Source organism: Salvia splendens, chromosome 13 (genome assembly GCF_004379255.2).
Source record: "Salvia splendens isolate huo1 chromosome 13, SspV2, whole genome shotgun sequence".
Classification (NCBI taxonomy): domain Eukaryota; kingdom Viridiplantae; phylum Streptophyta; class Magnoliopsida; order Lamiales; family Lamiaceae; genus Salvia; species Salvia splendens.
Genome location: NC_056044.1, coordinates 34,991,077 through 35,006,236, shown reverse-complemented (window position 1 = coordinate 35,006,236; position 15,160 = coordinate 34,991,077). Strand labels below are relative to the sequence as shown.

General features: G+C 37.9%; 2 protein-coding genes across 4 annotated transcripts; one reads left to right on the top strand and one right to left on the bottom strand.

The window, feature by feature from the left end:
• Positions 1 to 98: 98 nt before the first annotated feature.
• On the bottom strand, positions 99 to 8,517 carry LOC121762396 (endoribonuclease Dicer homolog 2-like). Of its 3 annotated transcripts, none has more exons than XM_042158268.1 (23): positions 8,396 to 8,517; positions 7,730 to 7,827; positions 7,372 to 7,549; positions 7,059 to 7,172; positions 6,550 to 6,684; positions 6,332 to 6,413; positions 6,177 to 6,238; positions 5,777 to 5,917; positions 5,476 to 5,604; positions 5,274 to 5,403; positions 5,088 to 5,184; positions 4,700 to 4,895; positions 4,386 to 4,546; positions 3,973 to 4,191; positions 3,603 to 3,826; positions 3,229 to 3,500; positions 2,715 to 3,127; positions 2,519 to 2,622; positions 2,194 to 2,387; positions 1,911 to 2,120; positions 1,103 to 1,513; positions 738 to 1,016; positions 99 to 670 (listed from the first exon to the last, which is right to left on the bottom strand). In XM_042158268.1, exons 1-23 carry the CDS (start codon positions 8,435 to 8,437, stop codon positions 311 to 313), a joined length of 4,251 nt encoding a protein of 1,416 aa, XP_042014202.1. In that variant the 5' UTR covers positions 8,438 to 8,517; the 3' UTR covers positions 99 to 310. The 3 variants fall into 3 exon arrangements, with proteins under 3 accessions (XP_042014202.1, XP_042014203.1, XP_042014204.1); XM_042158269.1 differs by lacking the exon at positions 8,396 to 8,517 and adding an exon at positions 8,147 to 8,365; XM_042158270.1 differs by lacking the exon at positions 8,396 to 8,517 and adding an exon at positions 7,982 to 8,112.
• A 2,523-nt stretch (positions 8,518 to 11,040) lies between these two features.
• Positions 11,041 to 15,025, top strand: LOC121762657 (phospholipase A(1) LCAT3-like). Its single transcript, XM_042158611.1, has 11 exons — positions 11,041 to 11,975; positions 12,087 to 12,178; positions 12,843 to 12,970; positions 13,052 to 13,187; positions 13,318 to 13,369; positions 13,538 to 13,638; positions 13,775 to 13,954; positions 14,045 to 14,202; positions 14,278 to 14,332; positions 14,482 to 14,535; positions 14,593 to 15,025. The coding sequence occupies exons 1-11, from the start codon at positions 11,756 to 11,758 to the stop codon at positions 14,749 to 14,751; spliced, it is 1,335 nt and encodes a 444-aa protein (XP_042014545.1). The 5' UTR covers positions 11,041 to 11,755; the 3' UTR covers positions 14,752 to 15,025.
• Positions 15,026 to 15,160: the final 135 nt, after the last annotated feature.

The following is a 15,160-nucleotide window of genomic DNA, read 5'->3' as shown; positions in this document are numbered from 1 at the left end:
TGCGGCATTTCTTGATCCAAAATTGTTCATAAATAGGTTCTTGTTTGGATCATTGCTCATTTACATTGTTACGGATGTAAACTAATTGAACTAATAAATGCATAACAAATTGTTTCCTCTCTCGTTTGTCTTGTCATCGTTGTTCATTATGTTATATTCCTGATCTTTACAATCATCAATCAACTAACACAAGCTCAAGATATATACATACAACTTCAAAGATTTTTAAGCCATCACCATAGTCATGATCACCATGATGATTGAAAATCTTGTTGAAGGTAAAAAAAATCTGAGTGAAGTTGGGGTTAGATCAAGAATCTGCAGCCAAGATTTCCTTGAGAGTTTTGAGAACAGCTTTGCAGGCCAGTCTTTCAGCCAGCTTGCGGTCTTTAGCAGGCCGCGTTTCCTCGTGCACAACACCACGAGCTTCGACTGCCACCGAAGCATGTGCCTGCCCGTCGCCCGCGTGCCTGGAAATTTGAGTCTTCCGCATTGTATAATTTTCCTGCTGGCACAGTTGGATCAGTTCCCTTTTTGGGTGGATCCTAAGCGTCTCCGGTGTGACCAAGGGATCAAGCAGGGGCTTCATACACCGGAAAACGGTTTCCTTGTCATGCCCCGAGTCGACATAGATGGCACCCGCTAAAGATTCGATGATATCTCCAAGCACCTGCATACAACATAAACAATGAATGGTAAATCACTCAAATCCAAACAGATTGAAAAGTCGAGATTACCTTTGGGAGATTCGCCTCAGATTCCCACCCGAAAGTCTCGACCAACCGTAAATCCTCGGCCTTGTCAACAGTCTCAGCTACATGCCGGTGAAGACCGGGCGAGAGATGGAGGACTTGCTTATGCAATCCGGCCTTGATGGCTGATAGAGCATAACAATCATTATTCACAGACGCCGACCTTAGATCAGTAAGCAGCCCGGGTGAGAGGCCGGGATAATTGTGATATAGATGAACCGTGATAAGATAATCGAGCACTGCGTCCCCGAGAAACTCCAGCCGCTAAAAACATCAAGAGCTTTATCAGATGACAAAATGCAGCTCAGTAGGTGAAAAATCATTAACAGGTCCGGAAAAAGTAGGCGCACCTGGTAGCAGGTGGGGATCTCAGGCCGCATATATGAGCCGTGAGTCAACGCTTCGACCAGGAGGGACGCGTCCTGAAACTTGTATCCTAGAAGGGACTCTATATATCCGATATTTACGTGCATGTCGGGGTTCATGACAAACGTCTTCGTGTAAGGCACGATCTCAAAGTTAACTTCGATACCGAGCCACACCATGAAGGATAGGGCTGCTACTTCACCTGCGGCACTTAGAAATGCACCGATTAGGGCTTCAACAACATCTGCTACGGTTTTGCTTTTGATCTGTCTACTTCTTCCAGTGTAGACTTTTCCAGATGTAGATATCTGTTCTCCTTTAAATACACTGAAATCACAAGGGACTCCAGGTATCGTCCATGTCTTGAGATCAAATGGCTCAGTCCGGACGAAGCCCTAAAATGTCGAACAGAACTCGTTAAGAAACAAATCTCCCAAACTGGAGAAAGAATACATAAGAAAAGGTGCATCTTTAGACATCAAATGGTTCACTTTGGATGAAGGCCTGAAATGTACTCCGAAAATGCACAAAAATTTAGTAAAAGAATGCAAAAGAACATGGACACATCTTGAGATCAAATGGTTCGTTTCAAAACGAGCCTGGAAACGTAGAATTGATCTCGTTAAGAAACAACTCTACCAAATTATGGAAAGACAAATAGAATAAAAAGCAACAAGTACCGAATTCATAGCACTCTCAGTCGAAAATTGTTTTGAACCATTTTTCTCAGCTTGGCTAATGGGGGTGGGGAGACACATAATATGCGACAGAAATAAGCCAATCAATATTTACCGGAATCTTGCGGTCACGTCCAAGTTTGCACAATGAAGCATTGCAAATGACTCGCTGCCTTTTAAGGCTAAGAAGCCCCTCATGTCGACTTTGATGTGTTTTGAATAGCTGCTGAGTAGCAGCATATTTGAGGAACGAATCTCCGAGAGTCTCCAAAGATTCCAAATGAAGCTCCTCTTGGCATTTCTTCGTTGTGAGAGCTTCCAACACCTGATGGACAGTAACAAGAAAATCCAGGCATAAGCATTTGGACTAGAGTGATCACATTTGTGCTTGAATATACCTTGATTGCTGGAATTTCAACATTTGTTGTCCCACCGACAGGTATACTTTTCAAGTTGGAAGCTACAGCAAGTGACTCGATACGATGCATAAGAGACGGAAGAAACGAAAAAGAATAAACCGTAGAAATTGATATAGGTGACATCAAGATTAAGCAAATCTCGGGTGGTAATTCACATGAGCTATAACTCGGTTCTGCAACAAAACAAAAGAGAGAGTTTGGCGAAAGACTCGATTCACAGATTCACAATCTTGACATTAAAAAGTGAATGCGATACTGAAAATTCAAGAATCAAATACAAAGATCATATCTGTAGTCAATAAACCTTTCTTATTTTGAGTCCGGCATCGTTGGAGGTTATTATGCACAGTGAATATGTGCTTCCCTCCTAGAAGATTCTCCTGTTCGTATTCCAAACTTATATCATGCCTGCAAGAAGTATCTTATTAATCCAAAACAGCTTCATCTCATAAAGTAATTACTATAATTTTTATGTAGAAAAGATAGAGTAAAATGCATACTTCTCCTTATAATACGCTTTATAAGTAATAGATTCCTTGTCTTTCAGAGTAAAATATGTATCTCCACGAACACCGTCCAATGTGCTGTTTACGCAATACAGGAAGCCATTATGGGGAGTACAAACTAACGAATTCTCTATCATGCAATGACACACCAAGCCGTTCTTCGTGTGGACTGCACTTGAGCATTTCGAATGATCAGCGAAAGCAGCATTCTTTTGGTATAGAACTGAACTAATGCATCTCCAATCAATAGAAAGGTCGTGACGTGAGCCCAGAGCAGGGATAAGTAGATAATTAAACACAACTGAACCATCTCCTCTAGAATGTTCATCCTCTTCATGAAGCTTGTCTAAGTTACGTTTGAGAAGAAGGTTGAACAGTTTGACTTGAAATTGCTGACAGAGTGCAACCTGCAAACAACGTTTTGTGCAGCAACAGAATAATAGAAAAATCACATTCCTCAGTTATTCAACTGTACACTATTAGATAACCCTGAGAAATTTAGGTGTACCTCACTGGGAGTTAGTGTAAGCTTTCCAACTAGGTTCACATTCACAATCATCTTTCCCCTATCAGCGTTTAAATCGAAGCCAAACTCTCCAAGATCTCGATTTAACATCTTATGAACAGCCAGGACAATGTTCTGAGGCTTTACATCATACTGAAAATTTGGCTCTAACTCGAGCAGATAGCAGTAATAAGGCATCTTGGACTCATCATTGTGATACCCAATCAACTCTTCTGGAAAATATCTATCCTGCTCGTCCAAATATGGTTCATAGCCTGTACATTCAGTTTAGATTACTCAGTGGAAGTGTAAACTGAGGATTCTTGGCATAACAAAAGGGATTTCAATGTAATGCAACTTAAAGATTGCGAACGTACCAAATTCTTGAGGTTCTGCCTCTTCCTCCACAATATCTGGGACAAGGTTGTCTGTCAGGGCACCGACTCTATGAAGCTCTTTGCAAGCTTCGAGGCATGCTTGTTGCTTCGGTGATTTGGTCCCAGAAACTGTTATAGTTCGAATTGGGCAGCCATGAGGGAGTCGAATTGTACAACTTCCCAGCATTTTATCGACAGTACAGAGAGGATACGGTTTAAAGTACCTGTGTAAGCCAAGTACAAGAAAGCAAAGAAATTTTCATGGCTCATTTTCCTAATTGTAAATAATTAAACAACCACACGACATCCACGTGTAAAGTCGTAAACTTGAAGATCTAGAAAATGATTAATGCCATTGGCAAGATCAAACCTGTCTGAGGGCAGCCGTGAGCAATAGAAGTGAAGCAATGCCGTGCTAGAACTCAAAGTCACAAGCGCTCCCGTTTTTTCAACCTCATACCAAGGCTCACCATGCATTTCTTTAGCCAGTGGTTCACACGGAAGATTCGCATGGCTCAAACACTCCTGCCGCATTATACTTCCACTAGCCAAATAGTTATTTACACGAGCAATGGCTGAATGATCATCACTGCAGCAAAAAGACCAATTATTAACACAAAACTCAGACACCATTTTCACTTCGAAAATTATCCCATCTTTCGTTAAATTATGAGACCCCAAGGGAAGAGAATATACTCCACAATATTGAATTCATCCAATCTAAGAAGGAAAATGAGAAAATCAATAAGCAATAAGGAGTTAATCTTAAAAGAAGCAGCTAACCTTTTCACCATACACACAAAATCTGAGTTTTGCATACGAGCACGGCCACGCGATTGAATGAAGCTGCATATGGTTGCAGAAAGGTCAAATCTAATGACCAGGTTGCACGACTGAACGTCCAAACCCTCTTCAAGCATAGATGTCGCGATGATTATATTCACCTGAAAGTATATCATGTCAAAGTCATAAAGGACATCACCAACACTTGAGAGTATATCATGTCAAAGTCTTAAAGGACATCACCAACACTTGAGATGTTGTGAAAGCCAACAAGGCCAATAAAATTGTAATTGCAACGATAAATCAAATCATACCGTTCCCTTGCGCAATTCATCTACAATTTTATTTTGCTCTTTCCGACTTTGAGACTGAAACCTTGAATTATTCCCTGCCGTGTATTCTGTCCTCCACCCAGTCACTTCTGGAAGCAATTCATTCAGCAGAATACGAATAACAATTGCAGTGACGATCCTTTCTACAAATACAATACACCTCAGATCGTTCTGTTCTCTACACCAAATGATAAAAAAACAAAATTCAGTCATTAGTAATAAAAGTTGAATCTATACTTGAATAATAATATGGCCAAATCATGCTTGACAAGATTTTTACAACAAGGTGTATAAGTCATAGTTCGACTTCAACATATTCTAAACACAGGCAGGTCAAAAATTTCATAATGTGCAAAACAATTAGCAAAACCTGTACTCCAGAAGAGTCTCCACAAGGCATATGATTTTTGACGTAAGATACCCATCGGTCATGCTTGCTCTTAGATCATTGTGAATCAACTGTAGACCTAAAATCAAGCCAAAAACAATCACGAACAAAACAGCAAGGCAGAGAGGAACAAAAAGTTCGGCTCAATTAGCTGAAATAGAGATATACCAGTTGGAAGGTGTGCAGACAACAATTCTAATGCATCAGAGCTGAAAGCCTTTATAACCCTCTCGCCATTTACATCCACCTCACCCCACATGAAGATGGCCCCATTTCCACGTGAGTAAACTTCTGCTGCCTATTTTTGTAACACAAATGTCAGCTAACCATTGTCATGTTAAATCTCTGCATGTAGATCATATAGATATACCTTTACAGCTAACCAAATCCCCAGCTCAGTCAAACAAAACATAAGCGTAGACAAAAGCTTCTTTAATCTGTCCGTTGCAGATTTCGCCACAGAGGGTGAAACACTCAGCTTGCTTAGGGAAGATATATGCTGATGATAAAGCAGCATATGGTCAGTACAATAACATTAGAATGAAAACTCAAAGGTCATGTTAGCTTTGATCACATTAGAAACAAATGACATTGGAAATACACAATATTATTTCAGCTTTAAGAAACGAGACATAGGAACATAGCATCCATCAGCCACAATATGTGCACACCTTCTCTGCCAATTTCTGCAAATCTTCTTTCACGGTTTCAAAACTTGAGCAAGGGTTATTCTTTTCATTGTAAAACTTCAACTTTGGAGTTGAAAAGGGAAGGTACCGAGTCAAAATAGCATCTGATTCACATGTGAAAACCTTCATTCATAAGAAATTCACAGTTAGTTACCATTGAATAAGCATAACATGCAAAGTAAAAATTTTCAAACAATAGTTAGGAACACAGAAAACCAAAAACGAAAACGGATACACTGGTAGCTTAAATGGTAAAAACTGAACAGTCAATCTCATTGTTGAAATTGTGCCAAACTTTATTAGCTAGCATATTGTAAACAGATGGTTCAACATTATCGTCTACATTCATTTTTAGCATATGTATCCAAAATCATCTTACAACCTTAGAGTGCATCAGATTTTCGAGGTCCTGAATCTGTTTCCAGGCGGCTTCTGAAGATGAAGCTGCACACACAAAGAAAAATGGGAGTCACACAGAGTTACTAATATGAAAACCAACTCCACTAAAATTATTTTATATTGTTCTATTGGACTAACCTTTAGCCTTTATAGGCGAAGCAGTCATGCCAAATACTCTGGGAAGCTGCCTACCCTTTGCTAATTCGCGATGATAGAACTCCTACAAGTTTGTGTTTTTTATGTCAATATATACATACTTACTATGATCTAGAGATGGCCACAGAACTCATAAAAAAGCAATTCGCTTTATTGAGTATAAGCCTATCCATATAGAAAAAAAGTTATTTTCATTGTACCGTCATTATGCAAGCATACTGATGTTTTCCTCTTGCATTATGGCATTCATCGAATATTAGAACCTTAATCTGGTCCAGCCTCAAAAATGTGTGCCTCAATGCATCAAGTAAGATTTGTGGCGTCATTACAAGCACCTGGAAAATGATTATGCATTATTTTATGCCATAAGAAGATACTTTTCATAAGTAAATAAAACAACCCAGTAGTTTTATCTCTCTTCAGCATTTACATTTTTGCAAGTAATATATCCTATCTTCAGGATGGAATTTAACTAAAGAAATTATGAACACCAATATTGACTTTACTGTTATACAGACGTTCATTAGAACAACACATTCGAAATAAGCTCTGTAATTAAGAAGTATCAACATATGTTAAGACTTCTAAAATCCATAATATGATATCAACAAATGTGGAAAGAGTAACTAACTCATGAAGTACAAGTAAGATTTATAATACATAGTAATACATAGACAGGTTTAATATAGAAAGAGTAAGCCAAACAAACTTCGTATTTATCCAGCTCCTGCTTCCATGTTGCCTCGTCCCAGAAGTCAACACCCATCTCACCGTAATACTTTCCCACTTTAAGGTCCGTGTGTAGAGCCACAACTTCAGATTGCTGAAAATCATAGAAGTGGCCAACTTCAAGATTAAAACAGCAGCATTGTGATAATAAAAGCTTATAACAGGAAGGCCTTACACATGCTTAAAAATATTAAGGATGAAAGTTGGATTAAAAAGGTATAAATGTATCTTTAAAGAACTTAATCAACCAATAAGGAAAAGCAAATAAGAAACAAAACAAAGAGTTTACATACTTGTGTGACCAGGACGACAGTGGGGACCAAAAACACAGCAATATGAGGCGACGGCTTTCTCAAGAGATGTGAATAGCTGCGAAGAAGCATTATCGCAATAAGTGTCTTTCCAGTTCCTGTTTCAAAGAGAACAATAGTGTTGTCTTTCAATGCCATCTCCAGTGCTTCTAGCTGATAACTGCAAACAAAATAAAGAGCCATATTAACAGGAAGGATTTCAATACCTACATACATATATAAGTATAAAATGCCTTTACAACAAGCAAAAAAGAAAAACAGCACTCTTCTCTCGGTATCTTATGCATCAAAGATTTTACACTAATCCTACATCAAGAATGCAGCTTTATAGATTAACTACCTCCTGGCGAAGGAGAGAGGATCTGCCACAAGCTGCTGGTTTCCTTCGTCTATAGCCATATTGATATCTTCTTTCCTTCTCCCTCTCTCTCTCTCTCTCTGAAGTCACAAATTTTCGGTGCATCAGAATTATCATCACCTCATACAAATACAAGTGTAAAACCACCAAAAACAATGCAATCATCTAAGAAGAAAGCACAAAACACAAATATCATATCAACCAATATTTCAAAATGCTGCTATCATTTTACACCTTTGAAGCCAGCAGAAATCACACAAGATACATAGTGACATTTGCAGGAAAAAGGAAGTGATAAAACCCCAAATCAAAAACTGCAAAATAAGTAAAAAAAGACTACATTTTTAAAACATAAAAGTAGTAATCCCAGAATTTAAGTAGAGTACTATTTTTTCATACCTCAGCAGACAAAGAAGTAATCAGAAAAATGTTGGAGTGCGCTAGTAAAGAAACCCAACAATATGTAACTGAAAAGTGAAGACTTCCAAAGGAAGGAATGAGGAATTGAAGATGATGAAGAGTTATGGGCCCAATTTTTTATTTTTTATTTTTGAATTAGTGTTGAAACGGTGTGTGCTCTGTTCATAGCGATAAAAAGAGATTCTTTATAAACCACCAATGATCAGAGACAGAGAAAGTTGGCAGCACCTTCTTCGCACTTGAATCGTCAACTCGTCGTATCGAATCCATTCTTGTCAAAATTCGTCATTCTGTAAATTGCGAATTTTATTCACCGTGTAAAATTTGGTTTTTTATATAGTGATTCGTGGTGAAGACAACACTTTGTTCTTTATTTTAAAAATAATTAATACAATATTACTAGACATCAACTGAAAATTTATTGTATTACTAATATCGTACATTACCGTAATAAAGTATTTAATTGTATTAATGTCGTACATTAAAAGAATATTTATGACTAGATAAAGTGTATAAACACTTTTTTGATTGACCCACACAATAAAATCGAACCTATATTAAGAAATACTTAAACCATTGAAATAGTAATAATTACTCTTGGTGCATCAGCATAACCATTACATTTCAAAATTTATTTTTAGCTATTAGAAATAAACACAGTGGCTTGATTTGGCTGGATCCAACTCCTAAAAATAAAAGGTAACAATATGTTTTTGGCTAAATATTTCCCAGATCATTGCATAGCAAAGTCTTGCCGTATTTATACAGCTGGTTCAAACTTCAAAATATACTCCCTCCGTCCCGGCCTACTTGCACTTATTTCCTTTCTGGGTGTCCCAAGTTATTTGCACTCTTTCCATTTTTAGTAAAAATTATCACCTACAACCGCAATTGTTGACTTTGCTATACACTCATTCCTTAATCTCCGTGCCGAAAAGGAAATGTGCGAGTAGTCCGGGACGGAGGGAGTACAATAATAGATGATACATATTCCCCTTTTACATTCACTGACACATTAGCATTAAAAGAAACAAATCAAATCAAATCAAATCAAATCAAATTAAATTAAATTAAATTAAATTAAATTAAATTAAATTTTGGTAAATATTACTCCCTCCGTCCCAGATAATTCGGGTCACTTTGACCCGGCACGGGTTTTAAGAAATGTAATGGAAAGTGGGTTGAAAAAGTTAGTGGAATGTGGGCCCTACTTTTATATATTAGTTTTATAATAAAATGTGAGTAGAAATGAGTTAGTGGAATATGGGGCCCACTACCAAAAATGGTAAAAGTGAAGTGGGACAAATTATGTGGGACGGACTAAAATGGAATACTGGGACGAATTATCTGGGACGGAGGTAGTATTTCCCATCTTTATATGAATGGACCAATTTGAAGAGGCCCATTAATATTTTAAATGGGCCAACTCAATATGCATAAACGGCCCGACCAATTATTAAAAACCCTAATACGTTTAGTACTAGTACCAGTAGTTTTTTCAGTGTCGCTGCTTCAACTGCATCTACAGCTGAACTTCTTCCAGAAATTATGGTAAATACGTGTTACTGATCGTAATTAGTAGTCTCGATTCTAAATTCTTGTTGTGTCGATTTTGTACTGTATTTGTAATAGGACGTGAAAAATGATCGAGTTTTTTTTACTACTGATAGTTGAAGGTTTTGTTAAATGAGGAACTCGATTTTATGCGAATTGCTTGTGATTTTTATTTTATTATCTATAAATTTACAATGTTGTTTGAAAGGTTTCTCAATTTTATATGGATTTGAGCTATTTATTTCGGTTGGAATATTGAAATGAGAATGGAAATTTGCTGTGTATTGGCTAGTCATGTCGAGATTTTTAGATGATTTATTGAATTTTGGATTGGAGCGTATGGAAAGCCCAAAAATGAATACGGAGTTTCATGGCTAATTTCATGTGATGATGTAAATCCACTGTGAGTTAGGCTATCACATCGAATTCTGCTATGCCACAGCTCAATACAGATAGAGCCTCTTCTTGATTGAGTCATTGAACTTGTTGATATGTGCCTTTGAATGAGATAAGAATTTGAAATGAGAACATAACATAGATGCATTATAAGGTTGTGGTTTCTGTTACGTAGATTCACATCGAGTTAGTTTTTATGCTTGAATTTTATTTAAACACAGATAGTCTACGACTCTATGCCTCGCTTGTTATCATATTATTGAACTCTTTTGTGTACGTTAAATTTGGATTCATCTTGAGTGAGATGCTATGTAAGTATTGTTTTAGGATAGGCAATTAAATGCTTTTTCAATAACGAGCTGAAATGTTGTGAAGCTATGGATGCGTTGTTTCTCTTTATTTAATCTCTGTTAGTAGCTATGTAAGTCAAACTAATTATGTTTGTTCAACCTGTTTGTGGTAACAGCCTAAGCAAATCCATGAGATTAAGGACTTCCTTCTCACTGCTAGAAGGAAGGATGCGCGGTCTGTGAAAATTAAGAGGAGCAAGGATGCTGTGAAGTTCAAGGTTCGGTGTTCCAGGTATCTTTACACACTCTGTGTGTTCGACTCTCAGAAGGCCGAGAAGCTGAAGCAATCTCTCCCACCAGGTACCTGTTGCTATCCATCTCTAGTCTTTCTTCCAAAGTCCAAACTTCCATATGATTTGATGTTTATATATTATTGCTGAGCCCTTCAACACCTTTGTTACTACATATTACCCAAAGTCAAAACTTCCATGTGATCATGTCTGTGATGGTTCACACTTGGTGATCAAATATGTTGCTCTACTTTTACATTTCATGATATTCTTGTCAAATTTTGGTGGTGGGCTTCACATCTGACAATGTCGTTCTTTGATAGGTTTGAGCGTGCAAGACCTGTAGAAATCAGCTGTGGAATCGCACTTCTCTTTCCTATAGTCAGTTGTTGGATTTTCTTAATTTCAGCCTTAATTTCCTTTTGGAATACTTTGGTTGTTTCTTTTTAAATGATGTCGAAGCCATGGATTTGTATGGGGCACAATTTTGAGTTGTTAGTTATCAATTGATTTCATCTCTCTCTGAATTTGTGTTTTTTGCATTTCTAACTATTGGATCCAGATATACTTCTTGAATAATGTGACATTCATACAAAGTTTTTTGGTACAAGCACTTTAAATGTTTAAATGGGCCAATCAAATTGTTGACCACACAAGATTAATATTAAATGGGCCAAGACAGTAGAGATCGTGCAGCTCATTATATCACTCGCTAACCCTTTATTTTTTATTTAATTTATTGTAGTCCAACAACTCTAATCTCCATTCTTTAAAATATTTTGTAACCCATCCTCCTTTGAGTGTCAACGTCCAAATTTGCTGCAAATCGAAAAGTTTAGACATTACACATTATAATAATTGGATTTAGTCTGCAACAAAATGAGATTTGTCTAAAATTAGGGACCAAAATGCAATATCCTAATATAGAGGAATATGCTTCTTCAGTTATGCTGGCTTCTGCATCTTTCACCATCGTAAACATAACTACTTCCAACTGTTAAAAGCCACAAGCCAGAGTCTGGATACTGAATCGGGTCATAAACCGGATCCTACCGAAGATGCTGCGCGACTACTGCTGGTGCTGCAAGTCCAGTCTCACCGACGCCGACGACGCCGTTTCCGACTGCGATCCTGTTCTTCTGGTCTCGGGCATAGCCGGGTCAATCCTGAACTCCAAGAAGAAGAAATCCGGGTCCGAGACCAGGGTTTGGGTCCGGATTTTGCTGGCAAATTTGGAGTTCAAGAAGAAGCTCTGGTCCATGTACAATCCTGAAACAGGTCATTTTCCTTTCTTTAGAAAATTATCAAATTTTCTTGCTTTTTTATGTGAAGTTTTTAGCTTTTCTGATATTTTGCCTTTTTTATTTGAATGAATTTCTGAATGTGTAGGGTATACGGAGACATTGGATAATAGTACTGAGGTAGTTGTGCCTCAAGATGATTATGGGCTTTATGCTATTGATATTTTGGACCCTTCTCTTGTAAGCTTTTCTTTATTTATTTAATGCCTTTTTTGTTCTCTGATTTCCCTGCATTTTTATGCTTGATTGTGATTGTTTATGTAGCGGTTTAGTGTATTATTGCAGCTTCAGTTGTTACACTTAATTCGATTGCACCACCTTTTTGATGCTCTTGTGCTCAGCTGCTTGAGTTAGCTGGCTTGATCAAATTCAAGACTAGCATGTATCCTTGTAAGTGTAATTCGGATACTTGGTGTATGTTTAGTCATCCTTGCTCAAGGTACATTCGCGTCTAAAGCATGGAGCAAGGCGTGGTTTTAGTGAGATTGTGAATGAACTGGTCTGGTATGCATCAATGTGCTAAACTGGCTACTCCGGTTGCTACCCTTGGAGCTTCGGATATGATATCTGAAGAATAGATTTCAAACCCATTCTTTTATATTGCATCCTAGGCTGCCTCAACAATTACTGCATTGAGCTATTTACTTTGTTTCATTTATCGACTATCTTTGGTTTGGGATTCTACTTTAGATGGCTAACATTTATGGTGATTTATTCATGATGATAATGTAATCATTTGCTCAACTTAATGGCATATTCCACTTTGCTGTAGATTTGTGTAGCTGCTGTAGTTTCTCCCCTTTGTTTTAGAAATGTGTCTAATATCATCCCCTTTCTATGCCAGTTCGTAAAGCTTCTGCATTTGACCGATCTGTATCATTTCCATGATATGATTGACATGCTTGTTGAATGCGGGTATAAGAAAGGAACGACGTTGTTTGGGTATGGCTATGACTTTCGCCAAAGCAATAGGTAGTGTGGTCTTCTGTAAAACCTCTTAACTGCGTTCATTAAGCAAATCTTTTCAACTGCCAATAACTCAAAATATGGCAGAATTGGTCAATTAATGGATGGCCTAAAAGAGAAGTTAGAGGCTGCATATAAAGCTTCGGGGGGAAGGAAAGTCACTGTAATTTCACACTCGATGGGTGGATTGCTGGTCTCATGTTTTATATCTCTTCATAATGATGTATGTGAATTCAGTTTTAGTTCACTATGTATATATCTTTTCTTGCTTTCTTCTGCCTTACTTTTTGTTTATGCATTCCTAAAACGTTGCATATGAAGGCTTAACGAGTGATTTGTCTTTGAAACTGCAGGTATTTGCCAAATATGTAAATAAGTGGATTACTATTGCCACTCCCTTCCAAGGTAGTATTGCTCGTACTCTATTCCTGAACCTCTGCTAACTAAGCAGTTTCCCAGTCTTTGCTAAACAGGACATTTTAAAATCTGTGCAATTCACTAAAACTAATAACTATAGTTGTAAAGTGGATTTCTATTTGCTTCATCTACAAGTTCTGAGGTGTTTATGAACAGGTGCACCGGGATGCATCAATGATTCTTTGCTTACTGGATTGCAGTTTGTCGAAGGCTTTGAAAGCTTCTTTTTCGTGTCTAGGTGGTCCATGCATCAATTGGTAATTACCAACTTGCTTAAATTTCAAATATAAACTTGCTTATGCCTAAATTTGCAGAGAACCTAGGAAGAACTTTCTATGCCTAATATCTCTGATTTTAAGTTAACACTTACCAATCTCTCGGAGCATGCTTTAGCTGGTTGAATGCCCATCTATCTATGAGATGTTGCCAAACCCCAGTTTCAATTGGAAGAAGCAACCCGTGATCCAAGTATGGAGGAAGCACTCCAACGGTGAGGAGACATCTGTTGAGCTGGAATCCTATCGCTCCAACGAATGCATTTCCCTTTTCGAAGCTGCTTTAAAGAACAACGAGGTAGTTTCATTCTCATCGATAATCAATTGAATAACATATCTTTGTATCTATTCTGCACGAGTTGTGGATTTAAATGATTGTTGCTTACAGTTGGATTATGATGGAGAAACAATAGCCCTTCCTTTCAACTTTGAGATCCTTAAACGGGCTAAGGGAACCCGGGAAGTCCTTGATCAAACTCAACTCCCTCAGGGGATTCAGTTCTACAATATCTACGGAATATCTGTCGACACACCCTTTGATGTTCGGTAGGTAGAGGTCTGTACAAGTTTAAGAATTTCGATCTTCTAGTAATTTCCCTGATATGCTAACCTCTCTCTCAGCTATGGTTCGGAGTCTTCTCCAATAGGTGATCCATCTGAGATATGCCACACACTGGTAAGCAACGCGCACCTCTCAAACTGATATCGTGCATACAGAGCTTGTAGTAGATGTTATGCCTTGACATCTTAGATCACACGCACACATTGTGCCTAATTTTCATAATCTTAACAGTATTCTAACTTGTATGTTCCTATGTCCTTCAGCCAGAATACTCTTATGTAGATGGTGATGGAACAGTCCCATCCGAATCAGCACTGGTACGCTCTCTGCCTCTGTCTCTCTTTCATGACGAACTCTGATAATGTGGAGTGCAGGCAGACAGTTTCGATGCAGTGGAGAGGGTGGGAGTATGTGCAGGTCACCGGGCACTGCTGCGTGATGAGAAGGTGTTCGAGCTTATCAAGAACTGGCTGGGAGTTTCTCCGGTGGCAAAGGCAAAACGCTCTCTCGCATCCAAGGTGATGGCTATCTAGTGTATGAGTGTGAGCCGAGCTAAGTAGATAGAGCTCACTCTCACTAGCTAGAATGTTGTATCCACGTGTATATATATATATATATATATATATATATATATATATATATATATATATATATATACGTATGCGCATACGTATTTGGTATTCCTGTACGTATGCCCATCAGCCCATGCATGTGCAATAAGAAGACGAAGAACATATATAAATTTATGTATATTATGTAAAGATATTGTATGTCTCAGATGTGCCAACATATACTTATCCACTAAACTAGCTAAACTCGCATCTTTCTTTGCTTCAACCATCTCTTTCTCTCTAAAAAAAAACCATCTCTTTCTCTCTCACACACACGTTCACACACAGTTAAGGGCCAGTTTCTTGGTGGCTTCAAGCAAGTAGGCATTCT